Consider the following 23595-nt stretch of genomic DNA (forward strand, 5'->3'; position numbering starts at 1 on the left):
GTCCTCCCTCCCTCACGTCGTGAGGACAGGACAACGTCTCCTGAACAGGCTACATATTCGTTCTGTTTTTCTCTCTTTATTCTAACCACTTCCTTTCAGGTTTTGCTCGTAGCCACGTGAAACGGTAGCTGCGCCCTGTGTCTTTTCTCTCGCGCGCTCTCTCTTTCGCTCGCTCACTCCGCATAAAAACGAACGTTATGAAAACAATAACTAGTGAGAAGAATACAGATGCGTGAAAACCATGAAATGGAAACATTGTTAAATTCCTCCTGTGAGCACAGCTGGCCCACAGCCACAGTGGTCTAGTGTTAACCTGTCCAGGTAGGTCGGTCCTGTCTACTTTTTTAATGTTAGAGCCATTAATGCAGTGTTTTCAACCTTGGGGTTGGGACCCCATGTGGGGTCGCCTGGAATTCAAATGGGATCGCCTTAAATGTCTAGTAATTGATTAAAAATAAATAAATAAATAAATAAACTAATTATTTTTCACAATCTTAAACAACTATATTCTTTATACATTCACTTTCTTGAATATAAATCAAGATCAAATAAAATGCAGCATATACAAATATCTGAGCTTGCTCATCTTGATTGAGGGTCACCAGAAATTTGTGATGTCAAAAGGGGTCGTAAGCCAAAAAAGGTTGGGAACCACTGCATTAATGCAAACAAACCCATTTCTCTTTTATTCCCTCACCCAATGAGAATTGATAAGAGAATCGATAAGGAATCGAATCGATAAGCAATATCGATAATGGAATCGGAATCGCTAAATTCTTATCAATACCCATCCCTACTCCATGATTGATTGATTGATTTCTCACCGGCTTCGTTGTAAACAGATGCACATGGAGGAGAGGAGGGTTAGTGAAACAGAGGAAAAGCGACCAGACTTTCACAGTTCCCCTTTAACAGTGAAACACAATAAACAATAGTGTTATTCATTTTCGAAATTACTTCGTATGAGTGTTTATTTTGTACAATTATGCGATAGGCATATTTAAGTTAATGTACTGCAGTATGAAGGTTTAGTTTCTGCCCTCCATGTGCATTTGTTTACAACGAAGCCGGTGAGAAATCAATCCATGGAGCGGTGGAGAGCGTTATGTATCATCTACCATGATACCATATATATATATATGTGTAGTCTTATTTTAATTAATTTTAGTGTCTTGGATTCTGTAGATTCAAGTGTATTAAGACTTTATTTTCTCCAGCTGTTTTTTAAATATGATCTTTGTGCAGCTCAGACTGAACTGTAGAGGTCCAAATATTCTTATACTTCCCCTGTGTAAATGTATCCAAAGATTAACGCACATGACAGGAGAGGGAGGAGTCGCTGTTCATTTCCTAAAACTATAATTACACTGAGTTCTTACACACACACAGCAGGTAACGGTGTATGGGACGTACGCTGAGTGTTTCTCACGAGTGCTGCTGGATTATTATGATCCTGGAGCGAGGAGAGATGATGATGAGGAGGAGGAGGAAGAGGACGAGGCGGTGCAGCGAGGCAGCAAATTAAAACACACTGAGCCCCTGACAACCATTATACTCAGTGGCTGGAGGGAAACATCTGCTCCAGTGGCTCCAGTGTCCCATCTCAGCTGCTAACTTACTGTAAAATAAAATAAAATAAAACAGTTTTCAAACGTGCACCGTTTCTGTTCTTATTCTTATTCTTTCTTTATAACTTTGTCTCATGTGTTTCAGCCTCCTAACTAGTCCAGGCAAAATAGCGTTTTACGACAGACTAATTGTCACAGAAGGTTTTTCACCATCCATCATTTCTATGAGGTGTCTAGAACAACATACTAAAAGTCCTAAGAAATCCTAGTTGGGGAAATATGTTTAATTCTCATCATTATTTACTGTATAAAGTCTATGGTGCAGACAACAATACACCCCAATGGGGCTATTTTTTCCCTTTACTCCTATCACAATGAAACTTTACACAATGAAAGTATCCAATATATGTAACATTTTTTGTATTACAAGTTTCTTTGAAAATTAATTTGAATATGCAAATGAGCCTTACACTAATCAAATATGCCCAAAATACACCAGATTAGGCTTATTTTTTTTCTTTACTCCTACCACAATGAAACTTTACACAATGAAAATAGACATTAAAAGTAACATTTTTTGTATTACAAGTTTCTTGGAAAATACACTAATGGAATATGTATGGTGAAAAACCTTCTGTGACAATTAGTTCTATTTTTGGGTCCAAAATGAGCTAAATTGCCTGGAATAAACCCTGAACAACCAGACCTAACCTCGGCTAGACCCTGACCCGGCCTGAACCGAACTGAAATGAACTTTCAGCAAAAACTCAAACTCAACACTTCCTGAATCCTGAAGCATTTTCACACAAAATATCTCAACGTTTCCTGGAGCCACTTCACAGCAAAATGCTGTTATTCTTCTTTGAAGAAGAAGAAGAAGAAGAAGAGGAGGAGGAGGAGGAGGAGGAGGAGGAGGAGGAGGAGGAGGAAGGTTGGTGCAGACGTTTGTCCTTTTGATCACAGAGTAAATCGCCTCCCTGAGCTTTTTGTTCTCAGGTGTTTGATTCGACAGAGAAGAAAAAGCTGTGAACGAGCTGACTGGCTAAATTGTGATTTTTTTGCAAACTCATCATCACCTCGGTCACAACAGGAACAAGTTCACGGAGTTTCCTCAGAAAGACGCTGAATATTGTAGAGCAGAACAGACTGAGCAGCCAATCAGCTGCCAGAATGAACTGGAGATTAAATAAACAAAGACCCGTCAGCAAATGACAATGAGATGGAGACGTTGGTAATAATCTTTACATCATCCAGAGTCAGACTGTGTGAGATATGAAGCAGCGAGGCGATGGCACATTGACACAGTAGTGAGTGTAAACCAGACTCGATGTTGTAAGGACTGAAGCCTGGAGCGAGATGGGACGGCCGGGCTGGCGTGTTGAAGTGGACCAGTCAGACAAGTAGTGACAAAGTAGTGACAAAGTAGGCCAACGGTGCACGGCCCAGCGCAGCAGCAGATAAGAGGCTGTGTGAGAGGAAGAAAAGCCCCGACTTGCTTGGACAGACGTTGTTTGATGTCACCCGCTGATTTGCATATATAAATATCTAGACCCCGAATATAAGACGACCCGTCTTTTTCAGTCACTTTTTTTGACGGAAAAAATATCGTCTTATATTCGGGTCAATACGGTATTAGGGCTGAACGATTTTAGGAAAAGATCTAATTGCGATTTTTCTGGCAGATTTTTCAATTTCGATTTGTTTCACGATTTTCTTCAAATCATGTTTCAGTGCAATATACATAATGTACAGTAACATTAACAGATATTACATCATTCCATTCAAAATAAATGTCATTACTCTAATGCAAGAATGAAAACTAAAGTTAAGCATTGATTAGAAAATTATTTATTAAGAAACATGCACAAGTTAAAGACACTACTCTTTCATTTGTGGCTCAGCAGCGCACAAATATTTCCTTTTATAGCATTAAACAAAAAAATTCAAACAAAGCAAAAATAGTGAACACAGAAACTCTTAAAGGCTGGTACAAGTCAGGGTGAGGTGCATAACAGCCATTTCTGAAATTAACGAGCAGGTGGTGCAGGTTTCACTGATTGGTTAGCCTGACCTGTCCACGAGCAGCATGCCGCTTCTGATCGGTGAGCTTGGCAGGATGGCACGGAGACGGCATGCATGTGTGAAATAGTCGAAAACAGATCCTAGGTCAGTCAGGAGCACTGAAAAAAATCGCAGCTTTGACGATCACGTGATCGCGCTGTTTGAAATCGCGATTTCGATCAGAAAACGATAAATCGTTCAGCCCTATACGGTATCTTCGGTTTTAATGTGGTCTATCAAAGTCAAATAAAAAGTGAGAGAGAGTTTTAAAACCGCTCAACTACGACTAAACAACTTCAACTGATCCGAGCAGCAGCAGGTTTTGATCTTTTTAACTAGTAATACTCTTTACTTTACACCTGATGCAGAGCGGTTTGTTTGAGGAGTTCTGATAGTGAAATGTGAAACAGCCAGTGAGTGAGTGAGTGAGTGAGTGAGTGTGTGAGTGAATGAGGGAGAACCAGATCAACCTCACTGTGATATAATAATTACACTTCTGGATCAAGTGACTCAGAGTCTGAGAGAAATCACACATGGCTTCACTCTGAGACGAAGCTGGACTGGTTGTGTAGGTAACAAAAACCAAAACGAGCTCGACGACTTTGACAGCTTTGACCTTTTCTCCTGCCATTGACACAGCGCACAACAACAACAACACACAGGGAGGGAGAGAAGGAGGGAAGGAGGGAAGGAGAGAAGGAGGGAGAACGACTGTAGACTGAGCAGCTTTCACTCAGACAGCGAGCCGTGCATGTTCACTTTCAGATAACCTTTAACAAACTTGTGTCATCGGCTGACGTATCAGCGCTTTGTTTTGGCTGCACAGAAACAGTCTGAAAGAAAAACAACGACCAGCGCCAGCAGCAGAAAGAAAGGAAACGTACGTATATTTTAGTGCAGCAGTACGACGGAGTATTACGGCCACACTGGGAATAAAGTCATAGTTTTACAAGAATAAAGTCATAATATTTTATCCTGTTGTTTTAGAGGAGGAAAGTTGTTAAAATGAGGCCGTGGAGCTTTTCATGAAGTTGTGTGCTTCAGTATAGGTTTCACACACAAGGAGATACTTTGAACTTAAAACAATATGCAAGGAAATGCATCTATTCCACATACAGAACCAGAACAGCCTACCGTATCCATTTACTGGTACAATTACCACTTTTTTCCTGTTAATTTATGACTTTTTACTCATTAAATTGCCACTTAAAGTCTGTGAAAAAAGAATTTTCTCAATGTGGCCCTAATACTCTGTCATACAACAGTGTCTGTCTAATCTAATATTTTCTTTTGTACATTTTTACGCCACATCTGAAACTGATGTTGAAAAACAACAAAGTAGCAACCGCACACTCAAAACACTGTGCGTATATAAACTTATTGCAAGCTTTCAGTCATTGTGACCTTCTTCATGCCACATCTGAAGGAATAAACGCATTTTTAAACAGCTTTATGAGTGATTCAATGTAAAAATCATAGGGCAACATGCATCTAAAATATAAAAAACTGTGCAAAAGCGAATGTAAATCTCACATGTCCCGACACAAATAACTCTGTACAGTCGTTTGCTATGGAAGGCAATGGCAGTTCTATTTGTCTAAGGTCTTTACCCAGCCTCATCACTACATCCACTGAGGAAAAACTCCAGAGAAAAACCTTCTAAAAAAAGAAAAATTGGCAGAATTTCTCTGTGTGACACATATTAATGTTGGTATTTAGGTCAAATCTCCACAAACTCCCAGAGAAAAAAGGTCCCAGTCTTATACATGTACGTGTAACTTGAACACAACTCTAACCTCCTCCCTGCAGCCACACACACACACACACACACAAAAGAGAGGTCTACACACCCAGTGGCAGCGCCGCCACACACACACACACACACACACACACACACACAGACCCGGTTTCTATTTTCTCACTGGCTTTTGTTCAGCGGCGGACCGAGCTAACGAGCTCAGGGACAAACACCCCCAGTGACCGAGCTCACGGGCCAAAAGAGAAAAGAGAAAAGCTAAAAGCTAAAAGCTAAAAGCTGCCGTTGGCTCTAAACTCTGAGTGGCAGCGAATCAGCATCGACCAGCAGGAAGAGTCAAACTTACTGTCGCCTATAATGTGCTATAATAAAACAACGAGAGTAGAAGAAGACTATTGAACACTGGCCAAGTTTATTTTCTCTAATCTGATTATTATCATTCTGATCAGAAATTACAACTTCACCGTTTACATGGACGTGAAATAAAGAGATCTGATTAAAACCTTTGTGTACGTGCATCAAGCAGTTAATCGGAATAACGTTTTGCCAGATAAATTAGTTGAAAACAGCACTAAAAGAAGCTTTTCCTTCCATAAACAAACACATCTCACCTTCTCTCTTGTGCGCGGCCTGTTGCCTCCTCTCTGATCAACGTGGACCTGCATCGTGTGCTGCAAACGTTACTTTTGTTTCTGGTTTTCTCTTTAATTAAGCTGCAGCCACAGCAGTTTATACTTGTGCTGCTACAGTATATGCGAGGGGGTCGGCCACAGCAGGACCCTCACACAACAGCAACGGTTCATTTTGCTTCCCTTCCACGTGCTGCATTCACCTGCAGTCGGGCAGACGGCCGTCGGTAACAAACTTTTTAGGCACAGAAGTCGAGAGAAAGCCAGTAAAACGTGGGTCAGGTAAACAATACGACATCGCCATGACAACGTGTTGTCACGTGTATTGTTTTGCCTCGTGCTGACGGACCACTTGTTTACATAGAGGCTTGTTGATGCCGTTTCCTGCAGCGGCTGTCGTCCGTCTGCCGTCTGCCCAATTTCACGTGAATGCAGCATGAAAAATATGATTGAGTTGCTTGCGATATACAACCACAACGCTAGATGGGAGTAATAATTCCTACACAATGTACCTTTAACAAGCAAACATGAAAAGCATAAGCACTTTGCTTAAATGAATGTTTGGCTAATTTTTGCACAGCCTTCTTATTAGCTCGCATTTTTCTTCTTGCACATTGATTTGATCTATTACACTGTTTCTTATTGTCTCAGTGTTTCTATTGTCTTGATGTTTTATCTTAGATTTCTGTGGGTCTTTAATCGTTTCTGTCTGTTTCTCGTCCGTGCAGCAGTTTCCCTTTTTATAAACAAGCAGAATCTCAACCCAGATAAAAGAAGTTTGAACTTTGAACTTGGTTCATAAAGCGACTCGACCACGGCAGTGAAGTGTGTGTGTGTGTGTGTGTGTGTGTGTGTGTGTTTACCTGCAGGTGTTCGGTGGACGAGCTGCTCAGTTCGTCCCCAGACTCTGAGTCGTTGGTGGGTCTCTCCTCCCCGGCCGAGTCACAGCGCTGCGTGTCCACGTCCAGCGGCGCCCGGGCCACGTCCGGGGAGCGAGCCCTGGTCCGAGGCAGCGAGCCGCCATGGCCGCCGTGTCCTCTGTGGACTCCTCCTCCGCCCGCGGCGGCCTGGGCCTCGTGGTCGTAGTCGTAGTCCGTAGGCGTGGTGGGCTGCTGCTGCTGCTGGTGGTGGTGGTGGTGGTGGTTGCTGTCCCGGCGGGGGATCGGCGGGCTGGCGGCAGCGTGCCCCGAGGCGGCGGCGGCCTGAGACGATGGCGAGCGGCGGTAGCTGCTGGACTCGTGTCTGTGCTGGTTCTCGTGGTCGTGGTGTCCCAGGTCCAGACTGGTCGGCTTCACCCAGAGCGAACCGCCGCCACCGCCACGGGCCACGCTGCCTCCTCCTCCTCCTCTTCCTCCCACGGCGGCTTCCTCTCCGGCCGGCGGGTGCAGCGGGACGTGTTTGGGCGGCGGCATCAGCGCCTTGCGGACCTCGCGGACGTACTGCGCGGGCACGTAGAAGGCCTTGCTGCCCTCCTCCCTCCTCACCTGCCACCAGTCCTCGTTGCTCTTCTTCACCAGCAGGTAGCACTCGCCCTGCCGGATGGAGATCAGCCGGTCCTTGGACTTGTACTCGTAGTCGTACTCCACCTCGATGTAGACCTGCCCCGGGGCGATGGGCAGCTCCGCCATGACGGCAGCTACGTCCGTCCGTCCACTCCACCAGGCAGCAGATCACCGCGGCAACCAGGAGACGACCGTCAGCATGGCGTCATGAGCAGAGCTGGAAAACACACAGACGAGACGCACCATGTGAAATAAACATCAACATGTGGTGGGACGTTTCCAATAATCCAATAATCAATACGCTGGCGGCCGAGGGGCGACATGTTCAACAGGTTCATTCAGAATGAGTCTTATTAACTGTTTACATGTGATATGATCTTATCCGATCTGGTGTTTACATGTGTCTAAGGCTGCAACTAACCATTATTTTCATTATTGATTCATCTGTCGATTATTTAAACGATCAATCGATTAGTTGTTTGGTCAATAAAATGTTAAATATCAATCATTGTTTCTCAAACCACCAGACGACATCGTCCTCAAATGTCTCATTTTGTCCACAAACCAAAGAGAGACTCAGTTTATCGTCATAAAGGAACTGAAACAGAACAGAAATATTCACATTGAAGAAGCTGAAATCAGAGAATTTGGACTTTTTTTCTTAAAAAAACGTCTCAAACCCATTATTTAATTATCAGATTAGTTGACGATTAATCAATTAATTATTGCAGCTCTACATGTGCCACTGCATTTATTCAGAACGGACGTTTTACAGCCGTGTGGTATGAAACGGGCGTGTCCGACCAGAACACCCCGGCATGATGCACTGGTTCGCACCGTTTACGCAATTTTCATTTCTTTGGGTTTAAGAAAAGGTTTATTCCACTTCTGGGCTTGTTTTTACTGGTTGAGCTGTTTATATGGAGCATTTTCATTTGGTTTGGACATTAAACCAATTCTAATCAGTATATTTTTGTCTCCATGTGAACCCAAATAATGTAACTACAATGTCTCCAGCCTCAAGACTTTTGTCAAATTACAGCGACACACCAAAAGAATTTAAAGTTAATGTCAGACAATAGACTGTCATGACTGATTCATACTGCAAATTCCCAGAGCATTTTCCCCCAAAAAAACATTTCTGTGGAAAATGTCATATTGTCTTTTCAAACACAAGATATGTTTTTTTTAAATGGGTTGACTGGCGTTACAATGGAGGTGGCCTTTGTCAGGAAGTTGGTTTATTTTCCATTAAAAAACTCATTTTACACCGAGGGGAACAAGAACACAAACACAGAGACAGAGACATGTGACTGTGCAAAATAAATCGAGATCTTAAAGGGATAGTTCAACATTTTGTCAAATTGACCCATTGTCATAATCCCTATAGTCATAGCAGTAGGTTTGTTGTACCTTTAATTGTCGGTGCAAGCTGTTTTTAGAACGGCGGAGCAGAGCCGTGAGCTGCTCAGAGCTACGCTACGGAGGCTCATTATGGGATTTCTTGGTTTCCCTCATCAAACTCATCAAATACACAATCCAACAACTCCACAACGCTCTGGTGGACAAGTTGTGAGCTGCACATTCACCACGCTATGAGATAATAACACAACGTTACCACACAGAGTTGTTTCAGAGGGAAATACAGAAACTGTTGATGAAAAACTGTCCCTGAAGGCAACGTGCATCAGTGGTTTTGCATGAATTTCCCTCTAAAACAACTCTGTGTGGTAACGTTGTGTTATTATCTCATAGCGTGGTGAATGTGCAGCTCACAACTTGTCCACCAGAGCGTTGTGGAGTTGTTGGATTGTGTATTTGATGAGTTTGATGAGGGAAACCAAGAAATCCCATAATGAGCCTCCGTAGCGTAGCTCTGAGCAGCTCACGGCTCTGCTCCGCCGTTCTAAAAACAGCTTGCACCGACAAATAAAGGTAACAAACATACTGCTATGACTATAGGGATTATGGCAATGGGACAATTTGCCAAAATAAATGTTGAACTCTCCCTTTAAACTAAAAAAGTCTGCATGTACTTTAACCTAATGGAAACACAAAAAGGTAGTACAACTACACTACAGTTAATAAACTCATAACAGTCAGTAGGCTTTATATGTAGTAAATACGCCTCGGAGAAGACTCCTCTTCATTTCCTGTCTCTCTTATTACACAACACCGACCGACCGACCACAACAAAGGCACAGACGGTCTGGTCCCTCTCAGCCTAATACCCCCCTAACCCAATCAGGGCAAATGAGTGAGACACAAAGGGCTTTAATCCTCTGGACGTACAGAAGTCGGCTCAGACAAGAGCCCCGAGCAGCAGCAGCAGCAGCAGCAGCAGCAGCAGCAGCAGCACATAGTAAGAGCTAAGGGGGGGGGGGGGGTAGGAGGGGTAGGAGGGGGGGGGCATTAATGTGACTCACATGGTCGTCTTACTCTACAGAATCTCTGTTTCTCTGACCAACTCTCTCCTTCTCTCTCTTCCTGTCAGCTAATGACAGCGGCCGAGGCATTAGTCACATCACACACATACTTTCCTGTTGAAGTCACACATACACACACACACACATTACACACACACACACAGAGAGTTGCAACATGAGGTGAGGCTGCAAACACACCTTGAGCAACCTGAACTTTAGTTTTTTCTAAATGTGCAGAACTCCAGTGACACGTGAAGCAGCCGAGGCTTCGTTTCTTTACACTCTAGAGACTTGGAGCATAAACTTCAAAGACAAAGACAAAAACAGCTGAGCTGAAACTAAAACTAAAAGTGTTTTATTAATTTAACATGCTCTAGCTGCAAGTTACAAGTTCTATATAATAAGTTTCAGACTAGTTCAGATTTTAATCTTGTATCTTCAGCTGAAAGTGAACTCCTGTGGAAACATAAGAGCTATGAAACACACCACTACGCTACACCACTACACTTCCTACCAGTCGCCCTGTAAATCCAGTTACATATTAACCCACAGCTGGGAAGCACATAGACCTGAACCAGGAAACATCAACATTTGAAGTGGCAAAAAAAGGTGTTTTCTTTCATTTCAGCCACTATCCACGACTCTGTGATGTTTACATGAGAAGTTAAAGTTACTATTACTCACCATTAAAAGGAGGCGACATCAGGTGTAATGAGAGTCTGAACGGCTGAGATAAGAGATTTAAACATCACAGCAGCAGTGGTGAAGTGTGAATGTAAACGTGTGCAACTGATCAAATATTAGCTCCTAAATCACTGTAGAGGAAGAGTGTAGTATAAGAAATGTCAGATTGATCACGATTCATGTTCCTCATTAATAAAAACAAGACCATGGAAGAAAACTGACTTATTTATCTGTGTTTAAACTTAAAGTCTTGACTAATAAAGTTTAATTTCACACTGTGTTTATTATCTACTCCTCATGTATCAGTGCACATTACAGATGAATCAGTGAGTCCAGTAACAGATCTACTAGGGGTGGGAGAAAAAATCGATTCACATATATATCGCGATATCTTTTTTGACAATTTTTAAATCGATTTTTTTTTCAAAAATTTTTAAAGGAATTTTTTAAAATTTTTATATTAATGTGCATTTGTTCGCCTTTTTTACATACAGGTTTTGAAAAGGGTTTAAGTTCACTTTATAATGGAGTATGTTCATTTATAGGCTCCTACAGTATTTGTGTGCAGATAATTGTTAAAAATGCTAAAGACTAAAAATCGAGAGAATCGGCAATATCGTAGAATCCCAATTAAAATTGAATCGCCATCCAAAAAATCGTAGAAGAATCGAATCGGGAGAAAAGTGTATCGTCCCAGCCCTAAGACCTACTGATCCAAACATGACACAAACCGACTGGTTACAGGTTTTCTGAAGTGATCTGATCAATATTCTAATAATCAGACACTTTTTTACTTTTTTGTTCTTATTGTCATGATGCACAGTCACAGAGTCACAGAGTCACACGGTGGCGTCTTTCATCACATCTCGGGGTAACACTTTATAATAACTACACTGTTAAGCATTGAATTCATCATTTATAACGCATAAATACTCATTAATATGTAGTTTATAAATACAGTTAGTGCTTATCAATGAGTAAAACATTTTTAACTGTGTTTATAAACTACATACTAATGAGTAATCATGTGTTATAAATGATGAATTCAGTATTTATTAATGCTTAACTAATGCTTAATAGTGTATTTATTAAAGTGTCTGTATCAGCTGAGATTAACCAACCACACGACAAATAACTGCCCGTGTCGAGTGTGAGTCTGAGTCTGTGTTGTGTGTCTGTGTGTGTACATAAAGTTTGTTTTTCTTTCTCATTTTTCTTAGTTTTTTTCCTTTTCTCTCAGCGTTGGCACTTTGTGTTTAGTGTCGACTTCTTAGGTCATGTTTGTTACCCAGAAACTGGAGAGTTACTGTAGGGGGTGAGATGTTGGGGAGGGATGAGACGGGGTTTTTCTGTTTCTGCCTTTTTTCAAACAATTCTAAAATATGAGCACTGTTTTATGTCTTTTACTTGGACATGTTGTGATGTTGATGCTCAATAAAACATATTGTAAATATATATTTATATATTAGGGCTGGGACGATACGCTTTTCTCCCGATTCGATTCTTCTACGATTTTTTTTTGATGGCGATTCGATTTAAATTGCGATTCTACGATATTGCCGATTCTCTCGATTTTTAGTCTTTAGCATTTTTAACATTTATCTGCACACAAATACTGTAGGAGCCTATAAATTAACATACTCCGTTATAAAGTGAACTTTATACCCTTATAACCCTTTTCAAAACCTGGACTCTCTGTATGTAAAAGAGGCGAACAAATGCACATTGCACAATATTTAAAAAAATTCCACAAAAAAATAAAATAAAATAAAAAAAACGCAATTTTAGAAAAAAAAAATCGATTTAAAAATCGTCAAAAAAGATATTGTGATATTTATGTGAATCGATTTTTTCTCCCACCCCTACTATATATATATACATATATTGAGTATCTAATTCTTGTTTAAATCGGTTTAAAGTGCTGTTTGTATAAAAAGTGAGTGTGTGTTGCCGGCGGCAGCTGTCGTGTCAAACTTTCGTTGGTGCATTAGCTTAATAAAGATCTGTGATGAGTTGTGATTAGAGCAGCAGCACCTGGATTATTATGGGATAATATCACCACCGTGGATTAGCTGCTCTGCTCTCTGCTGCAGGCCCAACGCTCCGAGTCCGAGGGGAAATCTCACCAGATCTATCGGCTGCTCTGGAGTCAGACTGTGTCCATTAGACAAATGAAGCGGCCCAGACACACCGATACACACACACACACACACACACACACACACACACACACACAGACACACACACACACACACACACACACAGAGTGGAGCTGACCACACGGTGATGCATTATCCTGGGTGATGGGCGTATGGTGATGAGCGCTGGCAGGCAGCACTTCCTGTTTGACCCTCTGACCTCTTAATTCAGCCGACAGGAAGAACAACGCTTTCTTCTTCTATTTCCATCTCATCCTCTTTTTATTTCCATCTCATCTCATCCTCTTTTTATTTCCATCTCATCCTCTTTTCACGACTAGAAAACAAAAAACGAATCCAGACAGAAACGCAGAAACCCCACAGGACCAGGTGGTGAAGTCTGACCACGTCTTCTCAACTCAAACCAAACCAACCAGTAAAATAAAAGGTCTGAAAAAACAGAGGGAAATACAAAATACACATTCACCTCTATGCACTTCGGTTTTTAAAGGGATAGTTCAACATTTTGGCAAATTGGCCCATCACCATAATCCCTATAGTCATAGCAGTAGGTTTGTTACCTTTAATTGTCGGTGCAAGCTGTTTTTAGAACGGCGGAGCAGAGCCGCGAGCTGCTCAGAGCTACGCTACGGAGGCTCATTATGGGATTTCTTGGTTTCCCTCATCAAACTCATCAAATACACAATCCAACAACTCCACAACGCTCTGGTGGACAAGTTGTGAGCTGCACATTCACCACGCTATGAGATAATAATGGAACGTTACCACACAGAGTTGTTTTAGAGGGAAATTCATGCAAAACCGCTGATGCGTGTTGCCTTCAGGGACAGTTTTTCATCAAGCAGTCTCTGTATTTACCTCTAAAACAACTCTGTCTGGTAATGTTGTGTTATTATCTCAGTGTTGTTGAGTTTGAGTTTGATGAGAGAAACCAAGAAATCCCATCAGGGGTGCAAACTCATCAGGGGTAAAAAAGGTGACAAGATACCGACCCCCTAGGGGGGTCCGGGGGCATGCTCCCCCGGGGAAATTTAAAAACAAAACAACTTTAAAGGTGAATTTACAGTCAATTTTAGCATGAGACTAGGGTCCAGATTTACTCAGGTTTGCACAGCTTTTGCTCCTGTTAAACCTGCACAATCTGGCTCTCTGTGTTTGGTTTTGAAACATGTGAAGGGGGTCTTCAGCCTATGCAGGTTTAGCATGAGCAAAAGCTGTGCAAAACTTGGAGAATCTGTCCCTTGATGTCCATCAGATGAACCTTGCAAACCTTGCCTTCAAACTAAATAAAATTTAATACAGACTGATTGGTTCATTGTAAAACATTTATTTATTGATGTAAATGTGTTTTCTGTACGTAGGCTATGCTCCGAGGCAGCGCTGCTCTTTCTGTCCAATAACACACATGAAGCTTAAAAATGCCATAGGTTACATAAAACATATTAAGCGGCAATATGTATTTAAAAGATGTTCAAGCAAACGGTTCGGTTCACGGTTTTGTGGTCATGGTTTTCGGTTCGGTTTGGTATACTTTGATTGTTGGGAAAATCAATCATGTCTTGTATATTCAGGTTAAAACTGAAAGAATGAGGCAGTCTGACATTTGATACATCATTGTGACAGTCTGAGGTTAAAAGTAGTGAGATTCTGGCTGCAAGGGAGGAGACATTGATAGTTCCAACATGTTTTAATTTATTGGGAAAATAAAGTTATCTAACAAATGCTAAGAACAATTAGATATTCACTGAAATATATAACCTATACTTATTAATTGTGGTTCTTACAAAAAATATATCTTATAAAATATAAAAGCTAAAATGTCTCTTAAAGCTCTGCCCCTTTAATTAGTGCATACAAAATAATTTAACTTTAGCCTACTACTTTTACAACCACATTATTTACCAGCAACATAAAGTGAAACAGAGGCAGAGGAGTCCTGCCACAGTCAGTCAACCTCCTCCTCCTCCTCCTCCTCCTGCTGCTGCTGCTGCACAGGTTGCTCTGGAGCTAGTCTCGCTCGCCAGACCCTCCTCCAGAGAAGGAGACACTGGAGCTAATAAATGCTAAACGCGCTAATCGCTAATTGGCCGCGATCGCGATCATCACACACACGCGGTCCCATACAGCACCTATACAACACTGCCGGAGCATCTTCTAGCTCCGACTCTTTCACTCGCCATGCTCAAAAAGTCGCGTTAGTTAGTCTGTATTAAAAGTGAAGCTTCAGGTGTGTATTGCTGGACAGAAGAGGAGCGCTGCCACCACTCGTTGTCATCCAGATAAGGTGCATGCGCCTTAAAGAGACAGGTGCATTGGCTCGGCTCGGCTCGGCTTGCCTCGCCTCGCCGGACCCCCCCCCCCTCTCAATTTTTTTTTTATTGCGGATTTACACGAATCACACAAATGACCAATTTGGGATCCAAAACGGCGAATTTCGCCGGAAGGTGACAAGTTTGCACCCCTGCCCATAATGAGCCTACGTAGCGTAGCTCTGAGCAGCTCACGGCTCTGCTCCGCCGTTCTAAAAACAGCTTGCACCGACAATTAAAGGTAACGAACCTACTGCTAAGACTCCTAAGACTTCTACTGCTTTAAAATGTTTTTATGTTATATTCTTGTTCTGTTTTTTTTTAACAATAACTCTCATTCATAACAGTTTTTAAACTTATTTATTTATTTAAATAAATAAGTTTATACCTTTTAAATAAGGTCAATGCGTTTTACAATAAAGCAACAGTAAAAGATGAATTGAAGGTAACATAAAGAGGAAGAGCAATGTGCAAAAATGAAACCAAAGAGACAACAGAGGACTTGACTTGACTCTTATTCTGAGGCTAAATAAATAAATAACTAAATCTAAGTGCAGGAAACCTCTTGTTTTCCAGAGAAGTCAGGGAGCAGAGTTCCTCAGTAGGTGTGAGATCTGATCTGAACTCTGCTACGCTGCTGCAGCTCACACACTTTTTTTTCCTCTCTTTTTTTTTGCCGGGAACCAGTTTAGCCTCATAAATACTTTCACCAGCTGCTCACTCACTCACTGGCTCTTCTAAGAAACGATCTGGACGGTAAATTAGTCAAAGTGACTGGGAAAAGTCTGGGTTTGTGTCACCGCAGCAGCAGCCGTCCAGTTACAGTAGACCATAACCGTTGTTCTTCTCACTCTTTCACTCACTTGCCTTTAAAATCCTGCCAGAGGGTTTTTTCTTTTTTAGGTATAAACCACCAGACAGACGGCTCAGTCACTCTGACTGCATCATGACCAGCTTCCGTTACAGAGTTTTTCAGCTTCTTGTGTGCAACATGTTCACAAAATGTGGTCTGTGATGCCTTTACAGCTCATATGTAAACAACACAAACGCCACAAATATGACAGGAAGTGTTTCTGGGGAGTGGGTGGGAGTGGGTGGGAGTGGGTGGGAGTGGGTGTGGGGGTTTTCAGGTCAAAATCCAACCAGGCTGTGGAAACTGAAACAATAATCGATTCATTGGAGACAAAAATCTACAAAAATACATAAAAATACCAAGATATTCTCCGATCCTGGCGTCTAATGTGTAACAGTCGGATGCTTTTCTTTGTTGTGTGTAATGATGAAGTGAATATTTCTGTCTTTTTGGACTGCAGCTTTAACAAAACAAAGACATTTTCTAACTGTTTACAGGAAAATACCGCAGATTCTCTGAGATCCTGCATGGTGTCTAATGTGGAACAATCAGATGACGAATCAGATTTCTTTGTTGTGCCTCATAATTAAGTCCATATTTCTGCATTTTGGACATTTTTCTAACATTTTACAGAGATTAATCTCCCTGTTTACAGGAATATACAGCTGAATAATTAACAGCCTCATCGTTTTAAACCAATGACGCATCACTCCACCCTTCTCATTAGAGAAACAATCTCTTTCCCCGATAATATTCTTGCTTTAATGACCTGAAAGTGCCATTAACGTCTACAAATAATAGACGTCCCCTGTCCTGGGGGGTCGGGGGCTTGTGTCTCTTTCACTGATCCCAGTCTACAGCAGATTAAGATTCAGAATCAGCAGACAACACAAATCTGCTCAGAGTCCAATCAGCAAAATCACAGGAAGCAACTTAATTTACTGTGATGCTAATAAGATTTACCACGGAGGGGTCGAGGGGAGTGGGGAGTGGGGAGGGGGATGAGGGGAGTGGTGGATAAACGAACAAATGAATGAATGAAAGAAAACCATCCTGAGCTACAGGCTGTGAAGACCTTCGGGGCCGCGGTTCGATTCCCTGGGAGTGTCAGGACGAGACGACGTGTCGGAGGAAATCTGTAGTTGTCAGCACATGTTGTAGGAAACAGAAACACACCCTGGTGTTTGGTCCCGCCTCAGCTAAACGCAGCGCAACACACACACACACACACACACACACACACACACACACACACACACACACACACAGAGTTTACACTGGAGAAGACATGAGGAAGAGGAGGAGGAGGAGGTGCAGTCTCTTCTCATCAGGTCTCACATGACTCCAGTTAGTTTCTATCTGCAGAGCGTGGCCGGTCATTACTGAGCAGGAGTTATTTCCATCCCAGAGGAAGAATAAAGAAACATTTAACTCAAAGTGAAACTAGTCACTCGGCCTCGTTAAGAGTCACGTATCAGCAGCAGCGGTGTTAAATGTGAGAGACACAGATTGGGAAGCAGTCTCAGCACTTATTTAAGAATAGATACAGTGCCAGTAAATCAAATTGCCTATATTTACAGTTAACACCAACCAATAATAGACATAGCTAAGCTACTGTAACCACGACACAAGACGAGCAATAAGCTCAAGTATTGTGTTTTATCTGCAAATCTTTAAACTGTTGAACTATTTCTTTCAATATCTGGATAAGTTTGTTTTTTCATGTTGTTTTACTCTGTATGTTTTTACTGTATTGGTAATTGTACAGTATGTGCTGGACCCTAAGTGGACTAAGTGGACCCTAGTGGACCCTAGTGGACCCTAGTGGACCCTAAGTGGACCCTAGTGGACCCTAAGTGGACCCTAGTGGACCCTAGTGGACCCTAAGTGGACTAAGTGGACCCTAGTGGACCCTAGTGGACCCTAGTGGACCCTAAGTGGACCCTAGTGGACCCTAGTGGACCCTAGTGGACCCTAAGTGGACCCTAGTGGACCCTAGTGGACCCTAGTGGACCCTAGTGGACCCTAAGTGGACCCTAGTGGACCCTAAGTGGACCCTAGTGGACCCTAAGTGGACTAAGTGGACCCTAGTGGACCCTAGTGGACCCTAAGTGGACTAAGTGGACCCTAGTGGACCCTAAGTGGACCCTAGTGGACCCTAAGTGGACCCTAGTGGACCCTAGTGGACCCTAAGTGGACCCTAGTGGACCCTAAGTGGACCCTAGTGGACCCTAAGTGGACCCTAGTGGACCCTAGTGGACCCTAAGTGGACTAAGTGGACCCTAGTGGACCCTAAGTGGACCCTAGTGGACCCTAGTGGACCCTAAGTGGACTAAGTGGACCCTAGTGGACCCTAGTGGACCCTAGTGGACCCTAAGTGGACCCTAGTGGACCCTAAGTGGACCCTAGTGGACCCTAAGTGGACTAAGTGGACCCTAGTGGACCCTAGTGGACCCTAGTGGACCCTAAGTGGACCCTAGTGGACCCTAAGTGGACCCTAGTGGACCCTAGTGCAGAGTGAGACTTGTTACGTACGAACTGATGAAGCCCCTTGGCTAAGAGGCCAAACGTCTTCCCAGACAAATACAAGTCCAGTTGCCTTCGATTCAATTTGCCCAGAAAAGAAGGACGACCTGGATGAATGAGAACATCCACAGACAAGAAGAATCAGCCATTGCTCGTATAATGAAGTAACGGCTAATGTGGAATCTAATAAAACAAGTTGGGTTGCTAAGAGCTAACCATGATGTTGAAATGTCAGAAACTGAAATCTGGGTTTTCATTTTCACGGTTTCTCAATTCACAAAAATCAACTGTTAAATTGACGACATCACCTTTATGGTTCAGTCTCACCACTGTCCTGTGCTGTTTGCAAAAAAAAAAACCCATTGGAGTCAATAGAGGCTTTTAAATCTTCCTCAAAAACACATTTTTTCTCCCTATAGCATCAGTTGAGTTGACACATTTAGTCTTTTACTTGTATTTTAAATATTTACAGCTCATTTGAATTCTATTGCATTTACTTCATGTATTTTATGGTGTTTTAATAATGGTGTTATGTTTTTATTGATCTGTACAGCATTTTGGGTCAACTTTGGTTGTTTTTAAAATGCTCTATAAATAAAGTTTGAGATGAACAACATAGTGGAGAGTTTAACAACTTGTTAAGAGTCAGATATTTCCCTTCAGGAGTGGGTGGAGAACAAAATCAGAGCTAAAAGAGAAGAAATATTGGACTTAGATTGGCTGGATGTTTAAAAACATGGGATATTGTTGCCCTCTAACCAACTCTTTGCTATTAATTTCACCACATCAACTCATGTTAAAGCAGAAGTAAGCGATCCGGTGGTTTTGGCTAATGCTGCGTTCCAGGCAGGCTTTTGAAACCGTAAATTACAGCTTCAAGTCACGACTTACGACTTTGTAGCGTTCCAGACAACCCACTCGTGTTTCTCCGACCTGTTTTACCTGTGAAAGTCACTATAACGGCCACTCGTAACTTCTGACCCGTGAACTCGTACCAGATCCAACTGGTACCACTTCACAGGTCGGAAAAACACCAGTTACGAGCTACCTTGAACGCACCATAACGTCTTGTCAGCCGATGGAGTTAGCAGCCCCCGCCCTCGTCATGGATCTATTGGTCCTCGTCCCTACGTCACCACGCTATGAGATAATGACGGAACGATACGAAACGGAGCCGTTTTCGAGGTAAATTCATACAAAACCGCTGATGCGCGTTGCGTTCAGGGACAGTTTTTCAGCAAGCAGTCTCCGTATTTACCCTGTACTTACCTCGAAAACGGCTCCGTTTCGCATCGTTCCGTCATTATCTCATAGCGTGGTGGTTGTGCAGGTCACAACTTGTCTACAAAAGCGCTGTGGAGTTTTGGGATGTTAAATTTGATGAGTTTAATGAGGGAAACCAAGAAATTCCCTTAGCCTCCATAGTGTAGCTCTGAGCAGCCAGCTGCTGCGCTCCGCCGTACTGAAAATAGCTTCCACCTACAATTAAAGGTAATGAACCTACTGCTATGACTATAGCGATTATGGCAATGGGCCAATTTGCCAAAATGTTGAACTATCCCTTTAACACAAAAATATCACTTACTTCTGCTTTAAGTATAGCAAAACCTCTGCTGTATACTCATCTCTGGAAATAAAAATAGTCTATGTAAATGTCTGTCTGTCACTCCAGGGGTTTGGAAATCGCCAAAAAAACAGATGAACAATTAGTTTAATCAGGAAGAAGCGGAGGCGGTGGAGCAGAGCGCCGCCCGCGACCTTCACATGCATCCTCCTCCTCCTCCTCCTCCTCCTCCTTTCACACCAGATATAGGTCCACGTTCACACGTTGACCCCGAACAGCCTGAATCCAGCACAGCCTGTCCCAGTTACCATCCTCTGATTCCTCTCACCACAACTTCCCTCCAAACTCAACTCCCCCGAGCTTCCCCGGCTCGGTCTGTCACCACGGCAGCAATCTGTCACACTTCAGCTCACACACACACAGCTGCAGCTCGGCTCGCTAGTCGCTCCACGTACCAACAAGTGCATCTTCTTCACACAGGAGAGAGATAAGACGCACGAGACACAACAACATGAATGAAACACAAAGACAAGAGGACAACGTGTTTCTAAAGGCAGCCGCAGCGAGCAGCAGAGGGGGAAACACCTGAAAAACCATAAACCAGTTCACCAGCCGCATCACAAACATCTGAGGAATGATGTGATTCATCATGGTGTTCAAGCAGCTCAGAGCTTTAATCAGCAAATTAAGAATGGAAACAAAGATTTCTACCAAACATAAGTCATAAAACACAAAACTTGTCTATTAAAAACTGAGCTAATCCTCCCATTTCCCAGTCGAATGTTTTCTATTTCATCTTAATGAATGAGTTAATTCATGAATCAACCCTCTAAATGACTATGAATGACACTGCAGTTGTTGTCAGACACTCTGGGATTTTTATTTCTAAAGGGAATTAGTGACCGTGGTCTTTGATTTGGGTTAAATAAGTGCTCAACCAGATCAATCAGCAGTATCAGTGCTGTGATATATTGTATTTAGACTGAAAACAATGACACGCCAAAGTTAAGTAGAATAATAATATTAACTTCAGGAGGGAAAAAAACAAACATTGCAACATTTCACCTGCAGAAAATGACATTTCAGATGTTGTCAGGTTCATTTAACTTATTTATTTATAACAGGAACTGGTCATTGTGGTCGTTGATATGATCTTAAATAGCCGACTGCTGATCCAGGTCAATCAGAACAGAAAACTGTGACAATGAAGCGTCAAATAGTAAAATAACATTCATTTTAGAGGTTAAAGTGACATTTCACTGCTGACAGCCCATGAAGTTTATATTATTTAGACTGAAACAATGACACTCAACCCCTTTAAGCAGAATAACATTAACTTGCAGCACATTAAATGACTATCAGTGACATATTCAGTTGTTATAACAGGAATTGGTCATTGTGGTTGTTGATATCTTAAAACTATGACAGTGAAGCCTCTAATAGTAAATACCGGTAAATAACATTCATTTCAGAGGGTAAAGGGACATTTCACTGCTGACAGCCCATGAAGTTTCTATTCACCTGCAGCAAATGGCATTCCAGTTGTTTTTCCGGTTCATTTAACTTGTTTATAACACTAGGAATCAATCGGTCATTGTGGTTGTTGGTTTGGTCTTAAATACTGCTGATGCATCTCAATAAGGAACATATTCAGACAGAAACAGTAAAATAACATTCATTTCAGAGGGTAAACATTCCTATACTGAAGTTAAACCCTCAGTCAACAACAGTGCAGTGCAGTGCTGTAACATTTCTGCCTGTTAACCGACAGATAACCAGCTAACACACTTAACTCTCCCAGTGAGAATATAAACCTACACTGAACTGATGTTTGGGAATATTATGTTGTTTCCCTAGTAACGGATTAACTTTATAGTTGTATGGTGTTTGTAATTAAGCTCTTTCTCCTAATTTAATGTCTAAACTTTATGGGATGATGATGTTTTCTTATTATAAAACTTTAAATAAGGCTCCACATGTGAGATCTGAACCTGTGTTGTGTTGTGTTGATGTGTTTTTTTCCCCTAATGATCCTAAAACATAAAGTAGTTCTGTCACGGAGCTAATCTGTTAGCAACACCTATTAGCTGCTTTAGCTCGGTGTTGCTAACGGCAACATTCCAGAGTGTTAACGGCCGCTGCACGTTCACCTACCGCGGGCGGTGACGACACGACCCTCTCCTCTGCTTCCTCTCTCCTCTCCCGGTTCGATTCCCGTGCGCTCCGGTGTCACAGTGTTTCTCCAGCGGTCCGGTCCCTTCGCTTCTTCCCTCCCGGGCCGGTGTGGACCGACTTACTGACTAATCCACAGCGGTCGGTGCTCGTTCCCTCACGCCTACTGCTCTCCTCCTCTCTCTCGCTCTCACACAACTTTGGCAACTACCTTCTTCTTCCACCTCAGAGACCGTCTATGGAGGAAGATGCGCGGCTCTGATTGTTTTTCCTTCTCTCCCTCACCTTCTCTCTACTTTTTTTTTTAAATATGTATACAGACTTTATTGGGAGAACCTTGGTATCAAAACAGCACATTCAAACTTCCAGCATTATAAAAGTTCAGAACAGTATTAATGATGCATTTTAACAGTATGACGCACAAGGACCAATTTACTGCAATGGAAAAATATGGTTCATACCAAAAAAAAAACAGTGCGTAACAAGCTGCCAAAAAGGAAATCTACAAGTGAGAGTCAGACTACAGTATATTCACACCAAATCTACCAGTATAATCAGAACTAACCTAAGAAAAAACAACGCACAGGTGTCAGTTAAAAAAATAAAGCTTATATTTGGAGAAAACTGTATTCCAGCTCATGAACTGATTAATGCTACGTTACGTTACGTTACGTTACGTACCGCCCCCGAGTAAACTTTGGCGTTACCATAGCGACAAAGTTCTGAGTCAGTCGGAATGCCTAGCAACAGGACATAAAAAAATCCGTTGCATGTAACTGTTAAACTATCTCATAACTGTTGTTAGCTTGTGTCAACATGTGAGCTTTTAATGTCAAAAGAGAATCAGTAAACCTTCAATAACCCATTTAAAACATGGCGATGTTTTAGAGTAGTAAGTGGAAAGGTGGAAAGCAGGAAAAAAAAAAAAGTCAGAGTGAGCGCTCTGGCTTAATTTGTGCTCTCTGGCAGAGTCCGAAGCCCGCAGGTGTCCGAGACTCAAACTGAGAACTAGCGCCCCTCTGCGGTGATGGCGTGTAACTACAACTAGACTCAAATACCACTAGCACAACTACTACTTAATAAATAAATAAATAAATACAAATAATAATTTCAATTTATATAGCGCCCTTCAAAAAAAAAACCCCAAGGTCGCTTTACAGTGGGAAAATAAAGTCAATTTTTTTTTTTCTCATAATGTGTAAACTGGATCTGAGGAAAAGAAAAGAAAACCCCAACATTTAACAACTAGTTCCTACGGAGCCCCTAAAGGGACATAGAGAAAAAAGAAAAAAAAAATTAAAATTTCTGGTGCGCACCAGAAAGTTTTGCATGCGCACCAGAAGGTTTCAGGTGAGCACCAGAAACTTTCTGGTGAGCACGTGAAAC

At 42.1% G+C, this 23595-nt stretch overlaps 1 protein-coding gene across 2 annotated transcripts in view; it reads right to left on the minus strand.

Annotated features, from left to right (window-relative positions):
* The window catches only part of LOC146970094 (rho GTPase-activating protein 12-like), a 115842-nt gene extending 93457 nt beyond the window's left edge, over positions 1-22385 (minus strand). The window contains exons 1-2 of one of the 2 annotated variants that reach the window (XM_085804282.1): positions 22192-22385; positions 6878-7733 (exon numbers count right to left, since the gene is read on the minus strand). In XM_085804282.1, the coding sequence (XP_085660408.1) occupies positions 6878-7642 (765 nt within the window). In that variant the 5' untranslated portion in view covers positions 7643-7733; positions 22192-22385. The remainder of the gene's footprint in view (positions 1-6877; positions 7734-22191) is intronic. The other variant, XM_085804283.1, reaches the window with a different exon arrangement.
* Between the last annotated feature and the right edge of the window lie 1210 nt (positions 22386-23595).

The sequence above is a fragment of the Trachurus japonicus genome, chromosome 17, assembly GCF_045865225.1.
Source record: "Trachurus japonicus isolate A0001 chromosome 17, Traja_1.0".
In the NCBI taxonomy this organism is placed as follows: Eukaryota; Metazoa; Chordata; class Actinopteri; order Carangiformes; family Carangidae; genus Trachurus; species Trachurus japonicus.